The following is an 18,251-nucleotide window of genomic DNA, read 5'->3' as shown; positions in this document are numbered from 1 at the left end:
GCTCCCCTACAGGTGACAGCTGACCATGCAGAGCATCAGGGAGAAGTTGGAGCTTGGGGAGTTACTAAAAGTTCCATTTATATAGGCTAAACATTTAAACTAACATTGTGATATGCTTGAACTGTTTTATATCTTTAGATTTTATTTTAGGCAAGTCCTGATGATTTGAGAAGGCTAAATGGATCAAACATAGGCTATGATCAACTCACTGTCTGCCGCTGGGTCGTTACTTTAAAAAACAAAAACTTACATTTAACGAACCAAAAAAATGCTCCAAATGTTTTTCTAAATTAACTTAAAAAAACGAAACGAAATATAATCACTTTGACATTACATACAAAACTGAACTATTTTAATAGCTGAAACAGTAAGCTGCTGTGTAAGAAGGGGGGATGGGAGTCGGGCTGGGGTCGAACTCGGGCCAAGAATTCTGATGAGCTGTCGGACAAGGGCTGGGCTAGGGCCTATATTTGAGGCCCGTGCAGGGCTCTACATCCAATCTCATTTTGTAAGTGATTTTTCTTTCTGCTATAAGATGTTTTCTTTGGATTGTTTGACTACTCGAAAGAGCATAACTTGCTAAATTTCACATAAGCTACATAAACAAAAATTTACTGGCTATAAATATCTCTTTTCTTTATTCAAAGTTGATCTAGATAAGTAGGCTACTCTCTATGTGTTCTCTTAAGGTCTACATTTCTTTCCTTTTTAATTTTTTTTTGTTAACCTGCCAACACATTTACTGTGTATACTTTCTTTCTTTTTTCTGTTTTGTACTGTTTAATATTAGGCTAATAAAAAAAAGAAAGAAAAAAAATCAAATGATTCACACACACAAGTCCCGATCTGAATATTGATTCATGAACCTGCTCCGAAGTTCCCATGTGAGGCTCCTACTTCTGACCAACATGTGAACTGGCCAACTATTTAAGATGCTTCAGGAATCTGTAACTTACAATAGAATTATAATACCAATTTTGCTATTTGTCAGATTAGGCTACTTAGATTGAGTTACAACAAATATAGATATACCTATTTAATCAATGAATTAGGCCTATATGCAGTCTTCTTATAGGACAAACACACGCATTTAGAGCGATTATACCAATGGGTTGGTTAGCATGGTCTGTGGCAGACTTTTCTTCGTGTCAGGACAACAATTCAGTAAACAAGAAATATATTTCAATTGTAGCTACTCTCACGAACTGTAGACTCTCCTGAATGGTGGAAGAGACTGAACCGGAAGAGAAGAAATCGTTGAATAAAGTTATTTGTTTTCCTTTGTGCACAAAAATTATTCACATGGACTATTTTAATGAAGTCCTTATATGTTTCTGGGCCATAAAATGTGTCAGTTGCATTGCTGCCTATGCGTGTGCACAGAAAGCTCTCGGATTTCATCATCAAAAATATCTTAATTTGTGCTCCGAAGATGAACGAAGGTCTTACAGGAGTTGGAACGACATGAAGGTGAGTAATTAATGACAGAATGTCCTTTATTCACGTACACAATGCGTAAAATGTCAAATTCAGTATGGACTACATTTCCCAGAATGCACATGCCCCGCGCGCTTCCTCGCAGCAGCGGTGATGCTGATGGAGTGTTTTCGCTCGCGGTGCTGGAGATGTGATGGGTCTTCTGGAGTTCGTCTCTGATCGTCATGCTTCCCGGGGTCCTTTACGCGCTGCTGGCGGGTTTTCTCGGTGCGGTCGCGTCCTCCTCCGCCAAACTGTCCCTCGGCACCGACTACCTGAAGGGCGTGTGTGAGACCGGCCTGCGGACATGGGGCGAGCAGAGGAGATTCACGCAGCACAACGACACGAGCGCGTGCGACTGGGTGAGTCAATCACAGTCACTGTCACATCAGGGTTCAAACAGCACTCTCATTTAGCTGTTTTCTGGGATGAGGATGAGGATGAGGATGATGCTGTTACGTGACAGACACGTATGACCTTCAAGCAGCGCGCACGTGACAGTGATCTGTTTTGACGCACTAATTGAGCATTAGTATTTACACAGCCAATATTCATTTATATGGACACCATGAGACATTTATGACTTGTGAATATTGCAGTATATCCCAGCTTAGAAAAAAAAAAGCACACTTCCATAATGTACTTAAAGTGCGCTATTTTTGCGCACTAATTTTGTACTTAATATAGGCTATTAAAAATGATTCTCTAGTACTGCTTGAGATAAACTAAGTGCACTCAACTATGCTATTTTGGGACACCAAGAATATGAACTAAAATAAGCATGTAACATACTATCTCTGTATTTAAAAAATGTATTTAGTTACCACTTGTAGTACATAAGACGTGTACTACAAGTGGTAACTAAATACATTTTTTAAATACAGAGATAGTATGTTAAATGCGTGTTTTAGTTCATATTAATGGTGTCCCAAAATAGCACAGTTGAGTGCACTTGGATGATCTTATGTTTATCTTAAGCAGTACTAAAGAATCATTTTTAGTATATTAAGTACAAAATTAGTGTGTGAAAATAGAGCACTTTAAGTACATTATGGAAGTGTGCTTTTTTTAACCTGGGATACTAAGTGAATTGTAATTGGCCCACTTTTTTGTGTGCTAGTTGCACATCCCGCTCAGACTGCTGTGTGGAGGTCTGCTGTTCACCTGTAACGCTGTGATGTGGACGTTCCTGGCCAAAGCTCTCCGCAGCTCGTGCTCCTCCACCCGCACCACTGTGACCACCACCGCCTCCAACTTCATCTCCTCTGTGAGTATCTTCTCTGGGGGCTGACTGATGAGTGGGTCAGTGTGCAGATGACAGGAGGGTCTGACTTTCCTCATGAACTGTGAAACTTTGAAAAGTCTTGGAGTAGTCAATAAAAATACTTCTAGTTATGCTTAGGTCAAAAACAATGCATCAGCTAGAAATCATTACATAATTTGACATTTTTAGTTTATGTATTTATTTTTTTTGTGATTTTTTTTATTATAAACTAAAATGTGACCCTGGAGTCTTAAGTCGCTGGGGTATATTTGTAGCAATAGCCAAAAATACATTGTATGTATTTTCTTTTATGCCAAAAATCATTAGGATATTAAGTAAAGATCATGTTCCATGAAGATATTTTGTAAATTTCCTACTGTAAATATATCCAAACTTAATTTTTGATTAGTAATATGCATTGCTAAGAACTTAATTTGGACAACTTTAAAGATGATTTTCTGAATATTTAGATTTTTTTGCACCCTCAGATTCCAGATTTTCAAATAGTTGTATCTCGGCCAAATATTGTCCTATCCTAACAAACCATACATCCATGGAAAGCTTATTTATTTAGAAAAATTGACCCTTATGACTGGTTTTGTGGTCCAGGGTCACACATTTTTTTTGTGTGTGTGTGCATCTAATACAAATTGTACTCACAAAAACCAAAAATTAAATAGTAATTAACAATAATAGAGCAATTTTTAGCTGATAAATTATTTTAAATAATTATTTTTGAAATATATTATCAAATAATTATTTAAAAAAACCTTAGTAAACTTGAACTGGAACAATCCGAAAAGTGATTTATGTTTTTTTATTATAGATAAAAAATTGCATGCATTAAAAATAAACTTTCAAAATAATAGAGCAATTTCTAGCTGTTGAATTTTTAAAACTGATTTAAAAAATATATTATATTAATTATTCATAATATAAAAAATTCTTAGCTAGTAATCTTGAACAACTTAAAAAATCACTTTATTATAGATAAAAAAATGCACTCATGAAAATAAGTGATTTCTAGCTGATGAATTATTTTAAAAATGTTATCTTAAAAAATGATTCATTATTTAAAAAATCCTTAGCTAGTAATTTTGAACACTTGAAAAAATGTGAAAAGTGTTTTTTTATCACTATATTATAGATTTAAAAAATGCACTCACAAACAAATAAAAATAAATGAAAATGTAAAATAATAAAGCAATTTCTAGCTGTTGAATTACTTTAAATAACTTTTTAAAAATATATTATTTAAATGGGTCATAGGATGCTACATACACTTTTACAAGTAGTTTGAACTGAAATGTGTGTTGGCAGTGTGTGTACACAACCACTCTATAATGATAAAAATCCACCCAGTGCTTTTTTGTGAATCATATCAACTTGTGGAAAATGGGCATCCTATGACCCCTTTTAAGAAAATTGTTCATAGTAATCTTGAAACTGGAAAAATCTCTTTATTATAGATAAAAATGCACACACACACATAAAATAAAATAAATATATATTTTATGTATTAATAAATATAAAAATGTATGTATTATTTAAATGATTCATAATTTTTAAAAAACCCATAGCTTGTAATCTTAAAAAACTAAACAGGTCAGAAAAGTGATTATCACTTCATTAAAGATCATAATTGCATTGTTTGACAGTTTTACTAAGTATGCTAGAGGTGGAAAATGTCAGTTTGGGTTGCACATGGTTATGTAAAATAAACAAACAAATTGACATGAAATATTAATTTAAGTGATCTTGGCATTTTACTTTAGATTAATTTAAGAATAAACAGTTCATGACAGCATAGAAAATAATCTGCCCAGCAGCAATATTAATTTGTGTATAATTATTATTATTGTTGTTTAAACCTGATAGAGGTCTTGAGTTTGAACTCTTCTGCTTGTTACAGTGTATATAGGTGTCTTATGTCATGATGTTGATGATCTCTTGGTTTCTGCCTTTGCTGAACAGGCGTTTCTGGGGCAGCTAATATTCGGGGAGACACACGTGGCTCTGTGGTGGGTGGGCATCTCTCTCACTCTCTCCGGTCTTCTAGTGCTTCATCACACATCGCCCAACCTCACCCAATCACACGACAGCAAGAGAGAATGAGGCCGCGTTAACATGCATGCGCAACGACACTGCTGCATTATTAGATGAGTTCAGTGTGTTTTAGAAACATATCAGAAAACACTAATATCACCACTTTTCAAACTGTATGTGGGTCCAACTTCTCTAAGACACACAAACCTCCTACAGTCTTTTATGTTGGTTTGCTTCGCTGCACAAGTGTTGCTCGAAATATTTGAAGTTAAACGTGAAAACGGAGAGATTGAAATGTTCTCGCAGCCGTAAATCTACTGTCATGCCAAAGAACCATTTAAATATATATTTAAAAAATGTATTTATATTTATTATTAAAATAGGAAATGTTAAAGATCCATAAAATATAATTATAATATAATATAATTAAAAACAACCGTTGCATTAATCTACATCACTGTTAATGTGGTGGGTGAATTTTTCATATTTCACATCAATATCAGTTGAAAAAATGTTTTTAATAAAGAATATGAAGCTTGTTTTAGGACAATTAAAAAAGGAATAGATTACAAAAAAAGAAAATTATGCAGGAAAAGTAACATCAACGACGTGCTAATGGCAGCATTTTCACTTTTGAGTGAAATAATGCAAAATATAATTTCTTTTTTTCTTTTGAAATATGAGCTGGACCTGAAAGGTTTCATGAGATTTATCTAGTAAAATATTTTTTTCCCATTTTTTTTCTTTGCTCCAAAATGTAAAAGTTGCCAATTGATTAGACAGCAGTGTTATTTTACTTTATTTTACATACTATTGTAATTTTTTGCTAATATTTTGAATTAGATTTAATTTTTATATTTTCCGTTTTAATTTTAGTTAAAGTTTTTTTTTTTTTTTTAAATATGTATAGTTTTTATTCATTTTTATTGATTAGTTTTAGTTTATTTTTTGTTATTTCGGTACTTCAAATTAAACTAAACAAAAATGAAAAACTAAACGCCTTGGCAACTAGTTGAAGTAAAACAAAAAATGTTTTAATGGTTATATTATTTTAAGTAACAGAAATGTTTTCATGGTTTTAGTTAGCCAACCATGTTCGACAAACAAACCAATAAATCAATAATAAATACATAAATCAACAAACAAATACTTAAATCGATAAATATTATTTAATTTCAATAAAAAAGTTGTTTTCCACTCTCTGACCCACATATCCGATCGCAGCTTTCTTATCCTTCAATCTGTCTCATGCCCTCAGTGACATCACTTCCTTCAGTCTCCCAGAGGGTCAGGTACTGATTAAAGCTGTGGTTCCCCACATGCATTTTTTTCATGCATCATCATCATCATCCTCCAGCACTGTGAGCACTGCGTGTGGCAGGAGACGTGCAATAATAACACCAAACCTCTCCAAATGTTGGCATTCTACATTCTTTACCAGAAGATGCTTTTCCCAAATATGCCACATGACTTATGCATGCAAACATCCAGTGATGTGAGAGCAAAGACACTTTCTGTAGCTGTACGAATGAACGCAAACCAAAACCTGTTCTTCAGCCCCTTCTGCAGACACCGAAACTTACCAGGATGATGCAATGCTGGAAACCAACACGTCTAATCTGATGCATTTCCTAGTGAAGAAAGATCATTTAGCTTGTTTGTAAAAATGTGCACTGTAAGATCAGTAGAGCATGTATGAAGAAAGTCAGCTTTGCTTTCATGTTGACTTTGTAGCTCCTTACCAAACCACCTAGACCAGGTGGAAACCACGTTAAACGACCTGCTTTTTTCTGGATCTTCCAGGACACTGAAGCAGATTTAGCAGGTCATTACTGGAGGGGGCTAAAGGACGAGGTCAAGGTCTTGTACTTCCTGTGAATTATTCTAGTTCTTCCTGTGTTATGAGTCTCAATTGGGCGCATGAACCCAGAGACTCATAGAGCAGCTAAATATGGTAGATATTACTCAAATAAACATGGACCGAATGCATTCCAACATAATGTGATGTTATGAAGTCCCTGGTAATGTGACGCCATCTGTGTTTAATGTTGACAACATCCGTCCTTGTCATGAGCCCATTATTTGCAAATAATGTTTCATTTTGTTATAATTAGGCGTGATGAACATTCAGGTAACTGTTAAAGGATTTACAGTATCTTTCTGAACAATGACACTAAATTTACACTTAATTACAGCTGTTACCATAGTAACTATAGAATGTAGTATTATGATTAAAATATGAATTATTTGGCTTGTATGTGGGCATTCCTTTTGTGTCATTATGATTAAAGGATTAGTTCAGACAAAAATTAGATTTGCTGAAAATGTAGCCTACTCAATCTCAGGCCATCCAAGATGTAGATGAGTTTGTTTCTTCATCAGATTTAGAGAAATGCAGCATTGCATCACTTGCTCACCAATGGATCCTCTGCAGTGAATGGGTGCCGTCAGAATGAGAGTCCAAACAGCTGATAAAAACATCACAGTAATCCACACCAGTCCATCAGTTAACCTTAAATAATCTTGTAAAGTGAAAAGCATCAAGGTATTTTTAACTTCAGACTATCCTTTCTGATTAAAATATAATAGCTCATAATCCATAATTACGCTTCCTCCAGTGAAAAAGACAATCTACTGTTGTCCTCTCACATCAAAATCCATTGCATATTTGTTTATTCTATTTCCATTGGCTGCATGGACCTGTTTATTCAATGGGATTCATTCACATACTAAGGGTTATAAGTACACATACATGTTATCAATCATTCTGTATCTGTAATTGTATTGTGTAACCTGGAGAAAATTAAAATAAAGTGAGGGGGAAAAATCCACTGCTTATTTGTTTAGAGCTGTTTTGGCTTGTAAACGGTGCTTGATCTGTGCAATTTCTCTCCTGATTCAGACCGGATGACTTTTTTTACTGGAAGCAAAATTATGGATAGAGGACTCATATTTTAGCCCAAAGTAATGGTATAAAGTTAAAACATCTTAATGATGGATTTTTAAAATGACAAATATGCAAACATTTTACTTCTCAAGATGTTAACTGATGGACCGGAGTGGTGTGGATTATTGTGATGTTTTTATCAGCTGTTTGGACTGTCATTCTGACGGCACCCATTCACTGCAGAGCATCCACTGGTGAGCAAGTGATAAAATGCTACATTTCTCTACATCTGATGAAGAAACAAACTCATCTACATCGTGGATGGACTGAGAGTGAGTACTTGAATTAGCTCAGCAAATTTTTATCTTTGTCTAAACTACTACTAAAATATTCATATTTGGCATTATATACTGCAGTATTAGGGACCAAATGGTGGATGGACTGAGAGTGAGTACTTGAATTAGCTCAGCAAATTTTAATCTTTGTCTAAACTACTACTAAAATATTCATATTTGGCATTATATACTGCAGTATTAGGGACCAAATGAAAAAAATAGTGCATTGGGGGCCTGTTTGTAAATCTTTGACTTTGATTTCAAATTGCTATGACCTGTTACTCTTAAAGAAAGTAAGTGAAGGGATAAATGAATAACTCAACCGTCATGTTATAATATCTGTCTCATGTTAATTAGCGTACGGCATCTAATTATGTAACTGTCACTGTGTAAATCACAGGCCACATTTATAAATGTGTAAATAGTTTTTATTATTTAATGGACAAACTAGTGCTCTGTAAACTCAGCTAAATGAAATGATACTACACGAGTGATTCATTAAACTGCTATGAAGTGTTTTGTGCGATTCTTTCATTGTTATCAATAATTGAAGACAAATGAGCATGAACCAGCTCGAGTTGAAATGATATTAGATGACACTCAAACTGGTATATAATCTTTTTAGATAATTGAATATGTGGACTACGGAAGCTTTTTACACCACAAAATAAAAAAATAATAAAACTGTAACCGACTTTTTATCTCCTCAAAGTTTGAGTTTACATCTCAAAATTCTAGGCATCTAATTATGTAACTGTCACTGTGTAAATCACAGGCCACATTTATAAATGTGTAAATAGTTTTTATTATTTAATGGACAAACTAGTGCTCTGTAAACTCAGCTAAATGAAATGATACTACACGAGTGATTCATTAAACTGCTGTGAAGTGTTTTGTGCGATTCTTTCATTGTTATCAATAATTGAAGACAAATGAGCATGAACCAGCTCGAGTTGAAATGATATTAGATGACACTCAAACTGGTATATAATCTTTTTAGATAATTGAATATGTGGACTACGGAAGCTTTTTACACCACAAAATAAAAAAATAATAAAACTAACCGACTTTTTATCTCCTCAAAGTTTGGGTTTACATCTCAAAATTCTATTTTCCTCAGCATTCTGAGTTTATATTGCAGTTGCAACAATATATCTCCCAATTCTGTTTGTATCTTGCAATTCTGACATTTCCTCAGAAATGCAAGAAAAAAAGTCTTGAATTGTGATGAAAATGTTGAAATTGCCTTTTTATTTTTTTATCCCATGGCGAAAGAAAGCCTCCGTAGTAGACTTGTGAAGATTAGATTTTTTTCATAACCATCAAAAGACAACAAAGAGGAGAAAACACCACATTGGAAAAACAACAGAAAGAGGAATTTATTGAATTGACTTTCAAAGTGAAAGCGACCCGAAACACCCAAAACTGCATTAAGATATTGATATTTTTAAAATTACATGCACAACATAAAGCAAAGATGAAAAAAAAAGACAGAATAAATTGAAAACAGGCAAAAGATTGTGCAAAGAAAATGGAAAAAGAAACGGCGGTCCTTTACATCAGGCCTGTGAACAGCAGTGATTATGAGTGACCCGTAGAGTCCCAACGGGAAATACTGATCCAACAGCAGAGCCGTCAAACACTTCAATGCATTGAAATCCAACCAACAAACTTTCAGTCATAAGCAGCAATGTGAGGCCTCCAAACCACATGACCCGACATCATTGTGCTGCAGGATAAACGAGCCAGAGAGAGCCAGCTGTCAGTCTCCAGTTTGACAGCTTTCGAGGCTGCAGACGCTGAACTTCTGATGGTCTGAGCTGGATTTAGAAGAGAAGCAGGATTGATAAGAACATGATGTGAACCTGAGGAGTCCCAGGACGAAGACAGCAGCCGTCTGGATTCAGGAAGACCGAGCTCGCACTCAAATACTGTAGTGACACCGTTACTGAAATCCATGAGCACCACCGCCGAGAGACGCAAAGTATTGCAAATGTTCTATTACAGTCATAAACGTATTTCTAGGCCTGCAATGAGCTACTGCATTCAGAAATGAATTAGATTAATCTCATAAAACAGGTCTAAAACACCATATTTCATCCCAAAATCAACAGAAAAAAATGTTTAACAAAGAATTACCAGGCAAAATGCACAGATATTATTTTCAAAACAACTAATAAAAATCTATTATTTTAATGATATATATATATATATATATATATATACACATTTTTTATTAAAATCTAATAGTTATTTAATGCATTATATAAGTAATGTTTGCTGACTTAATGTAAAAACTAAAAAAAAAATGTAAGTAAAAACTATTACAATGAGAATAATAATTAAAACAAATAGAAAATACAAAAAAAGAGAAAGTTATATTTAGTATAAAGAAAAATTACCCAGTATTCACAAATATTATTTTCAAGACAATAAAAATATATGATTATTGTAATGCAAAAGTGTGTGTGTGTGTGTGTTGTAATTCAGTCAGAATGACTATTACAGTAATGAGAATCAGCACTGAGTGAGAATTACAAAGAAAAATAACAATAATACAATACAAATTACAATAATGTAAATTTGATAGTATGATGTATTTAATTGTCATGAAAATAATGTCACAATGCAAAAAATAAAATAAAAAGGATTTTGGTATGGAATATGGCCCAGATATGTTTTCATGATATTCAGCCATTAGTGTTATGCAAATTAATTTGTTTTAATCAAGAAAGGGAAAAAAAAGATGATTTTGTGCGATTTTACTTTTCATAATGGAATAAAATTTGGCAACGAAAGATTCCTCACACTACAGCAGCGTTTCTGTGCTAAGGCTTGAGCAGAGAATGAAGAACAACATGAGCGCAAAAAAAAAAAAGGCATTCCCTAATTAACCAGCGAATGGTAAAGGCATCTGTGAATCAAGAGAAAAAAGTAACATGAAAAAGAAACACTTCAGTTATTTGCCACGGCTGGTGATCGTCTTAAGTGCCATGGTCAAGGCCTCTAGAATCTCACCAGGCGACTAGATCCAATTCATCACAAACATCATTGGTAAAGGACAGAGTTCACAGTGCGGGATTCATTATAACAGTGCAGCTGGGCCAGCGGTGCTCAGGACATCAGTGTCACTCTCCGAGGCTGTCAGTGTCTCGATGAGCGTAAAGAGGCCACTAGAGCAGCGTGCCGTGGTGTTCTGTGCAGACAGAGTTAAAAGCAAAGGGAGATGTTTGTGTAGAGACAGAGCAGGTGACGTCTCAGACCACGTACTGGTAGAGATTGGCCTTCCCGTGATCCGGCGGGGCAAACGGACTCAGCCAGGCCAGAGAGAACGGGTGACCGAACACCACCCTCATGTTCATCCACTTGGACCTTTTGGCCCATCGTCTCTCTTCTTTCTTCAGCTGCTCGATTCCCTGTGAACAGAGAGAATCACGGTCTCAGAGAATGGAGAACGAGACTTTGATCTGATGATTTCTGCATTCGGTTTTGATTAAATCCATCTAAATGCTTTCTTCAGTTGCTCAAGGGAATGTAGAAGACAAACGCTTCTCACACGGACTGATATTTGTGGCTCTTGAAAAGTGGACGATGAAAAGCAAGCGGAATTTCTTCAATGAGATGTTTGGTCACAGGTAAAAACTGCTCAAATGTACTCTTAAATTCAGGGTTATTATAGTTAACTAAAACTAAAACCATTAAAAACTTGTTACTTGCGTTACTCGAAATAAAAGTCAACTGAAATAAATTACTTAAAAAAAAAAAAAGTAAGCTTAGTTTAGTTATTTGCCAAGAAAACATTTCTCATTTTTATTTAGTTTAACTTGACGCACTAAAATAGCTTAACTAAAATAAAAAAATAATCAAAATTAAACTAAATAGGCATTAAAAAATAATAATAAATGACGAAAGCATGACAAAATTACTAAAACTTTCAAATTAAAAATGAAAACGGAAAAAAATTAATTCAAAATATTAATAAAAAACGATAATAGTATATCAAAGATACAAAATAACTGCTTAATTTTCAAATTTATATGCATTAGGCAGTGCTACTTTTATATCATTGATATACCATTATAGTTTTTATGAATATTTTGACCTAGTTTTTGATTGTATTTTTCACATTTTTAGTTTTAGTTAAAGTATTAGTAAACATGAAAAACAACAAAAACATTTTAAAATAAAATGAAAATAAACATTAATTCAAAATATTAATAAAAACTAAAAATACTGAAACTACTGCTTAAATTTTACGGTTTGTATTAATATTTTGAATTAGCTTTCATTTTAGTAAAAGTTAATAAACACTTTTAATGGTTTTAGTTCACTATAATAACCTGGCATGAGGAGAAATGGTTTATTATTGTAGGAAGTGACATCAGCAGATGTTCACTTACAGTCTCATCGTTACAGATGGAGTGAATCTGCGTCCCGAACATCACAGCAGTGAAAATGAGGAAGAGCAGGCTCTCAAAGCACAGGAGGATGAGGAGGATGACGGTCGTCGGAGGAGAGAAGGAACTGCACTCTGAGGAGAGGAAACAGGAAGCTTTCTAAACTCACCAACCAATCAGAACGCTCAGTTACAACACAAGCAGCCAATCATTTAGCAGCAAACTGAGGTAAATAAAACCCAGGCAATGAAACAGAAACAAGCACTTACTTGCCCAGTCTTCTTCAAAACAGAAGATAAAATTGACAGCGACCATGATGAGAGCATGAAGAGAAATCAAAGCAATGTACATCTGTAAAAACACAAGAAACTATATACTAAAATAATTTTTATAAATGTAGAATTTTTATTTTAATATTTTATAGTTTACAGTTTTGTTACTCTTTTGTCATGTTTATTACTATTATTATTTTAAATATTACATCTTACAGTAGGTGTAATTTATTTAAATTTTTATTTCAGTTTTAGCTTTTACTTATTTCCAGTTATTAATTTTACTGCTTTAACCTATTTTAGTTAGTTGCCAAGGCAACATTTATAATTTCAATTTAAAGTTTGTCATATAACATATGACATATATAATTATGAAATAAATGAATATATAATTTTGAAATAAATAATTGTATTTAATTTTTAAAGTCTTTAACAGTTTTAGTTAACAAATAACTCTGCCACAAAATAAAGTGGAAATCACGGTTATTTGATTTTATCAATGTGTGTTTTGTGAGTAGTTGTGATCAGACTTATTATAGTTACCTAAAACTAAAACCATAAAAAAAACTTGCATTTTGCATTTTACTTTTAATGTTACTTGAAATAAAATAAATATTTCACTGAAATAAAATCTAAAAAACCAGCTAGTTTCCAAGGCAACTTGTACTAAAATATCTAAAACTAAAATTTTAATAAAAATAAAAACTATATAGACATTAAAAATGAAGAAAAATCTCAAACACAAAACAAAATGATTAAATAAATATTAAAATATTAAGTAAAATATTACATTTTAAAACATGAAATTATATATTACATTTTTACATTACATATGAAAATGAAAACAAAATAAAAAAATGAAATCTATTTCAAAATAGTAATAAAAAAGTATCTTGATGATACTATTTTACTTTTAATGTTACTTGAAATAAAATAAATATTTCACTGAAATAAAATCTAAAAAACCAGCTAGTTTCCAAGGCAACTTGTACTAAAATATCTAAAACTAAAATTTTAATAAAAATAAAAACTATATAGACATTAAAAATGAAGAAAAATCTCAAACACAAAACAAAATGATTAAATAAATATTAAAATATTAAGTAAAATATTACATTTTAAAACATGAAATTATATATTACATTTTTACATTACATATAATATGAAAATGAAAACAAAATAAAAAAATGAAATCTATTTCAAAATAGTAATAAAAAAGTATCTTGATACTAAAACAACTTGAAACTCACAGTGAAAAGCACAAAGTATTTTTGGTTGCTCTCTCCCACACAGTTGTTGACCCAGGGACAATGGTGGTCCATCTTCTTGATACAGCGCTTACACACACTACACAGCGAAAACACACACTTAACAATGAGACATTTGCAGGAAACTGCCTCGGAATTTAACCTCACACAGTGATGATTCAGTTCTCGATGCTGTGTGTGTGTGTGTGTACCTGCAGTGATGTGCTCTATCAGGTTTGATGCTGCAGCATTTGGGACATTTATACACCACCTGTCCAGGCTTGAGCTGCAGACTCTCGATAAACTCTTTAGTGGCGTTTCCCTTTGGAACGGCTCCCTGAGAGGAAAGAGAGAGTCAAAACGCCACCTCCAGATGTGCTGTAGCCATTAAGCATTAAATGATAAATCAGTTTCATGTTCAGAGTCTCTATCAGACAGTCATTGGTAGTTTGACACTTGCAAAAATAGATCTGCCACCCGGCGACATGTCAGTGTCTGCAATTTGCTGCAATTCTGTAACTGAAACGTGACTCATTCACACCAAAATAGATAGATAGATAGTTAGTTGTGGAGTAAATGCCACTATTCTAATAGAATTAGAGCAATTATTAAAATTTGATTATAATTATAGTTATCTCTCTTGGTGTGAATGGGCCTTAACGATGGATATGTGACCCTGGACCACAAAACCACAAAAAGTCTTAAGTGTCAATTTTTCGAAATTGAGATTTATACATCATGTGAAAGCTGAATAAATAATCTTTCCATTTAATGTATAGTTTATTAGGATCGGACAATATTTGGCCGAGATACAACTATTTGAAAATCTGGAATCTGAGGGTGCAAAAAAATCAAAATACTGAGAAAATCGCCTTTAAAGTTGTCCAAATGAAGTTCTTAGCAATGCATATTACTAATCAAAAATTAAGTTTTGATATATTTACAGTAGGAAATTTACAAAATATCTTCATGGAACATGATCTTTACTTAATATCCTAATGATTTTTGGCATAAAAGAAAAATCAATAATTTTGACCTATACAATGTATTGTTGGCTATTGCTGCAAATATACCCCAGCGACTTAAGACTGGTTTTGTGCTCCAGGGTCACATATGTGTTGCTTCATGTCTGATTAGGACTATTGCATGTGTGTTTTACAACTGATGAAGGTGTTTGGATAGACAGCGAAACGTCTTGTTTATAGTCCAGTGATTTAAATAAAAAATGACATTTTTGGAATGTTTTAACACCTGGATGGTTTAGTGTTGAATCTACATAAACTATTGCATGTGTGTGTTTGTCTCACCGGGTCGGTGCACATGGCTTTGAAGTGTGACGCCAGGGCGAGGAAGGCCAGTCCGTTAAACAAGGCACCGTTAATTAGGCTGTACACCACATTCTTCGATGGCAGCAGCATTACGAAGACGACCACATACTCGGCGTAGAAGACCAGCAGCCACGTGATCACGCCGCACACGATGCCGCAGCCGTCCCGGATGAACCACATGTCGTCGGCCGAGTGTGTCCGCGGAGGGGGCGGCGCGCAGTGCTCCAGCCGCAGATATCCTGCCTGACGCTCGATGTCCCGACTGCGACTAGCTGGGGAACTCTTCATCCTTCCCACCGGCAAACACGCTCATCCTCCTACAGACAGACAGACAGACCAACGTGAAGATCGACCTGTAGGTCACACATCAGCCAGTTCATGCATTTAGCAGACGCTTTTACCCAAAGTGACTTACAGCAGTGTTATTTTAGTATCCCTCTCTCCCTTAAAACTTACGCTGCATTCAAGGTATACAGTACACTTATCAGTTCATGCATCCCAGAGAATCAAACTCACGGTCAGGGTGCCGCAGGCCTTGCTCTACGCTTATAGTTATAGGAATGAATCTGCAATCAGCTTTTAAAAGCACAGTTTTTATTACAATATTTCAATCATGTGATTGTTGACAGACATTTGAAAGCAGAGGATGCACTGTCAGCATATTTAAAATAGATAATGACCATTAAGAAGCAGGGTTATTACAGTTCACTGAAACTAAAGCCATAAAAAAAATAAAAAAAAATTCATAAATAGGCTAAACTCTTAAATATATTTTATTTCAGCTGCTTGCCAAGGTAATATTTCTCAGTTTCCTTAAGTTTAAGTTTATGTACTAAAATGATTAATCTGAAAGAAAAAATAATAATAATAGAAACTATATAGACAAAATAAAAAAAATGACAAGAACAAGAAAATTACTAAAACGAACTAAAATTAAAATGGACAATAGAAAAAAAATATATACATAAAAAAAAAATATATATATATAAACAGAAAATATAAACATGAAAACTACTTTTTAAAATAATATTATTATCAATTATACTAAAATAATAATGTGTGTGTGTGCACACTAAATAAATATAAAGGCTTAAAAGCTCAATAAATATATGAATAGGCTCAAAAGAATAAATAACATCTATATTAATGAATACAAAATGATCACAGGGAAATTAATAAAAGTATTATAATAACTAAATCCAACAAAATCCCTATTGTTTTCCCTTCTTTATTTTTGTGACAGGGCTTTTAGATATTGTACAAAATAATTCTCGCAGGCTACAAACGGGGGAGACACTTATATATTTGTGGATAAAAAGCCTAGTCTACTTAAATCTTTAAATGTATTCAATACAATGCTGTACGTTACACACTCACTGTGTTCTTTGTGTCCTCCAGCAGCGCGTGACTGATTTCTCTGCTTCAAATGATGAATTTTCTCTCCGCTTTCACACAGGTGATGTGAGGTAGCGATGAAAAGTCAGTTTGTTGTATATGTATGAGCAGGCGATTGTGTTTTTGTGTAAATTATTGCTTCGGTTTCGGCAGGTGAAACGCGACAACCAGGAAGTTTCTGCTACTGGCGTCAAACACACCCAGCACAGTTGCACACACTCTCCACTTCCGCTTCCGAATATTACACAATAAAAGTCCAAACGGTTTCGGAAACCATAAATATCAATGGATATTAAACCAAGATCGTTTTATGATTTTTGGCATTGTTTGTGTATAAAGGTGTCAGAAGAATACAAAAATTTTATCGAAACGTTTTAATAGTTCAATAAAATGTGGAAACCTTCTGTGATTAACAGGTTATATTATTTTATGTCATAGGAAATAATATGTCACGTCTTATAAATTTAAAAACAAATTATAAATTTAAAAAGATGCTTGAATGAAGGAGTCGTAGGGACTTTTATCTTAGCAGTAGTGACGGCTGCGCGCGCTGCGGTTCCCCTCGAGCGCATCCGGCATCATGTCGGCGTCTGAGGTGAGAAAACACAACACACAATAAAACACACATTTACACGTGCGTGCCTTAATTACAGTGCATCTGCGCGTTTGAGGTTGTGTTATGAATGTGTATTCCCGATAGAGGATAGAAACGATGCGTTCGCTTTACTCGCTTTGCTGTTTTGTTGCAGCATGCAGTGCTGTAGTTCATCAGTGTAACGTGCAGGTTTTGTGACATCGGAGTGATTAAACAACAGATGCACTGATCTTGTCAGCAGATTTTTAAACTAATACATGCTTTTTACAGTGTTTGCTGGTTGGTGCTGTTAAAATATTATGCATGTGAAATTTATGACCTATGATTATCAGTTCATTGTAAAAAAACAAACAAAAAAAACGTGATGTCTTCTTTAATATTTGCCGTATCTTTCCATATTTATTTGACGTGACCCAAATTTCTACTTTAAAACAGATTTAAAATCTCTCTTGATCATATTTTAGCATGTTGTCATTGTTTCTGGCTTATATATCATGTTTAACTGTATATATATTTTTTATTATGTTGATCCAGACCCCATCAGATGGGAGCTCTCCTCAATCCAAACAGGAAGGTGAGGGTATATTAGTGTTTCATTAGTAGAGATGCACATTGGCCAAAACATTGTCTGTATTAGCTCATTAAGTTAACCTATTTCTTAGATACATTTGGATTTAATCTGCAGTACATTAAAGCAGCACTATGTAACGTTTTCTGTGTTCAAAATGTGCAAAATGTATATAATGAGCGAGTACATCATGAATTAATCTTCCAAACCGCGTTTTAGTCACTACGGTACACTTATAATAAGTACTTATATTTGGACTATTGTAGCCTGGTCACCGCTGCGGAGTAACACATACCTGCGTGAATCGCCATAGACATACACTTAGAGAAGTAGATCCGGTTGGAATGTTCTTCCGCGGGATGTGTGCAGCTCTGTTTATTAACCGCTAGAGCGCCAAAAGTTACATAGTGCTGCTTTAAAATGTTTTGTCTCCTGATTTAA

At 34.0% G+C, this 18,251-nt stretch overlaps 3 protein-coding genes across 7 annotated transcripts in view; 2 read left to right on the top strand and 1 right to left on the bottom strand.

The window, feature by feature from the left end:
• Positions 1–1,549: 1,549 nt before the first annotated feature.
• On the top strand, positions 1,550–7,136 carry LOC107694070 (transmembrane protein 42-like). 2 transcript variants are annotated; one of them, XM_016493663.1, is made up of 4 exons: positions 1,550–1,838; positions 2,597–2,743; positions 4,715–4,761; positions 6,045–7,136. In XM_016493663.1, the coding sequence occupies exons 1-4, from the start codon at positions 1,662–1,664 to the stop codon at positions 6,283–6,285; spliced, it is 612 nt and encodes a 203-aa protein (XP_016349149.1). In that variant the 5' UTR covers positions 1,550–1,661; the 3' UTR covers positions 6,286–7,136. The 2 variants fall into 2 exon arrangements, with proteins under 2 accessions (XP_016349149.1, XP_016349157.1); XM_016493671.1 differs by lacking the exon at positions 6,045–7,136 and having other exon boundaries at positions 4,715–5,117.
• A 3,488-nt stretch (positions 7,137–10,624) lies between these two features.
• On the bottom strand, positions 10,625–16,854 carry LOC107694174 (palmitoyltransferase ZDHHC3-like). Of its 3 annotated transcripts, none has more exons than XM_016493814.1 (7): positions 16,626–16,854; positions 15,232–15,605; positions 14,137–14,261; positions 13,928–14,024; positions 12,675–12,756; positions 12,409–12,539; positions 10,625–11,424 (listed from the first exon to the last, which is right to left on the bottom strand). In XM_016493814.1, the coding sequence occupies exons 2-7, from the start codon at positions 15,538–15,540 to the stop codon at positions 11,266–11,268; spliced, it is 903 nt and encodes a 300-aa protein (XP_016349300.1). In that variant the 5' UTR covers positions 15,541–15,605; positions 16,626–16,854; the 3' UTR covers positions 10,625–11,265. The 3 variants fall into 3 exon arrangements, with proteins under 3 accessions (XP_016349300.1, XP_016349292.1, XP_016349282.1); XM_016493806.1 differs by having other exon boundaries at positions 15,232–15,569; XM_016493796.1 differs by having other exon boundaries at positions 15,232–15,569; positions 16,630–16,854.
• Positions 16,855–17,164: 310 nt separating this feature from the next.
• LOC107694038 (histone-lysine N-methyltransferase EHMT2-like) overlaps positions 17,165–18,251 on the top strand; it is a 23,365-nt gene continuing 22,278 nt past the window's right edge. For both annotated transcript variants that reach the window (XM_016493652.1, XM_016493651.1), the window contains exons 1-2: positions 17,165–17,242; positions 17,777–17,816. In XM_016493652.1, the coding sequence (XP_016349138.1) occupies positions 17,228–17,242; positions 17,777–17,816 (55 nt within the window). In that variant the 5' untranslated portion in view covers positions 17,165–17,227. The remainder of the gene's footprint in view (positions 17,243–17,776; positions 17,817–18,251) is intronic.

The sequence above is a fragment of the Sinocyclocheilus anshuiensis genome, unplaced genomic scaffold (genome assembly GCF_001515605.1).
Source record: "Sinocyclocheilus anshuiensis isolate Anshui unplaced genomic scaffold, SAMN03320099.WGS_v1.1 scaffold1110, whole genome shotgun sequence".
Taxonomy (NCBI): Eukaryota; Metazoa; Chordata; class Actinopteri; order Cypriniformes; family Cyprinidae; genus Sinocyclocheilus; species Sinocyclocheilus anshuiensis.
The sequence above is the reverse complement of the archived record's forward strand: the minus strand, read 5'-3'. Positions and strand labels throughout refer to the sequence as shown.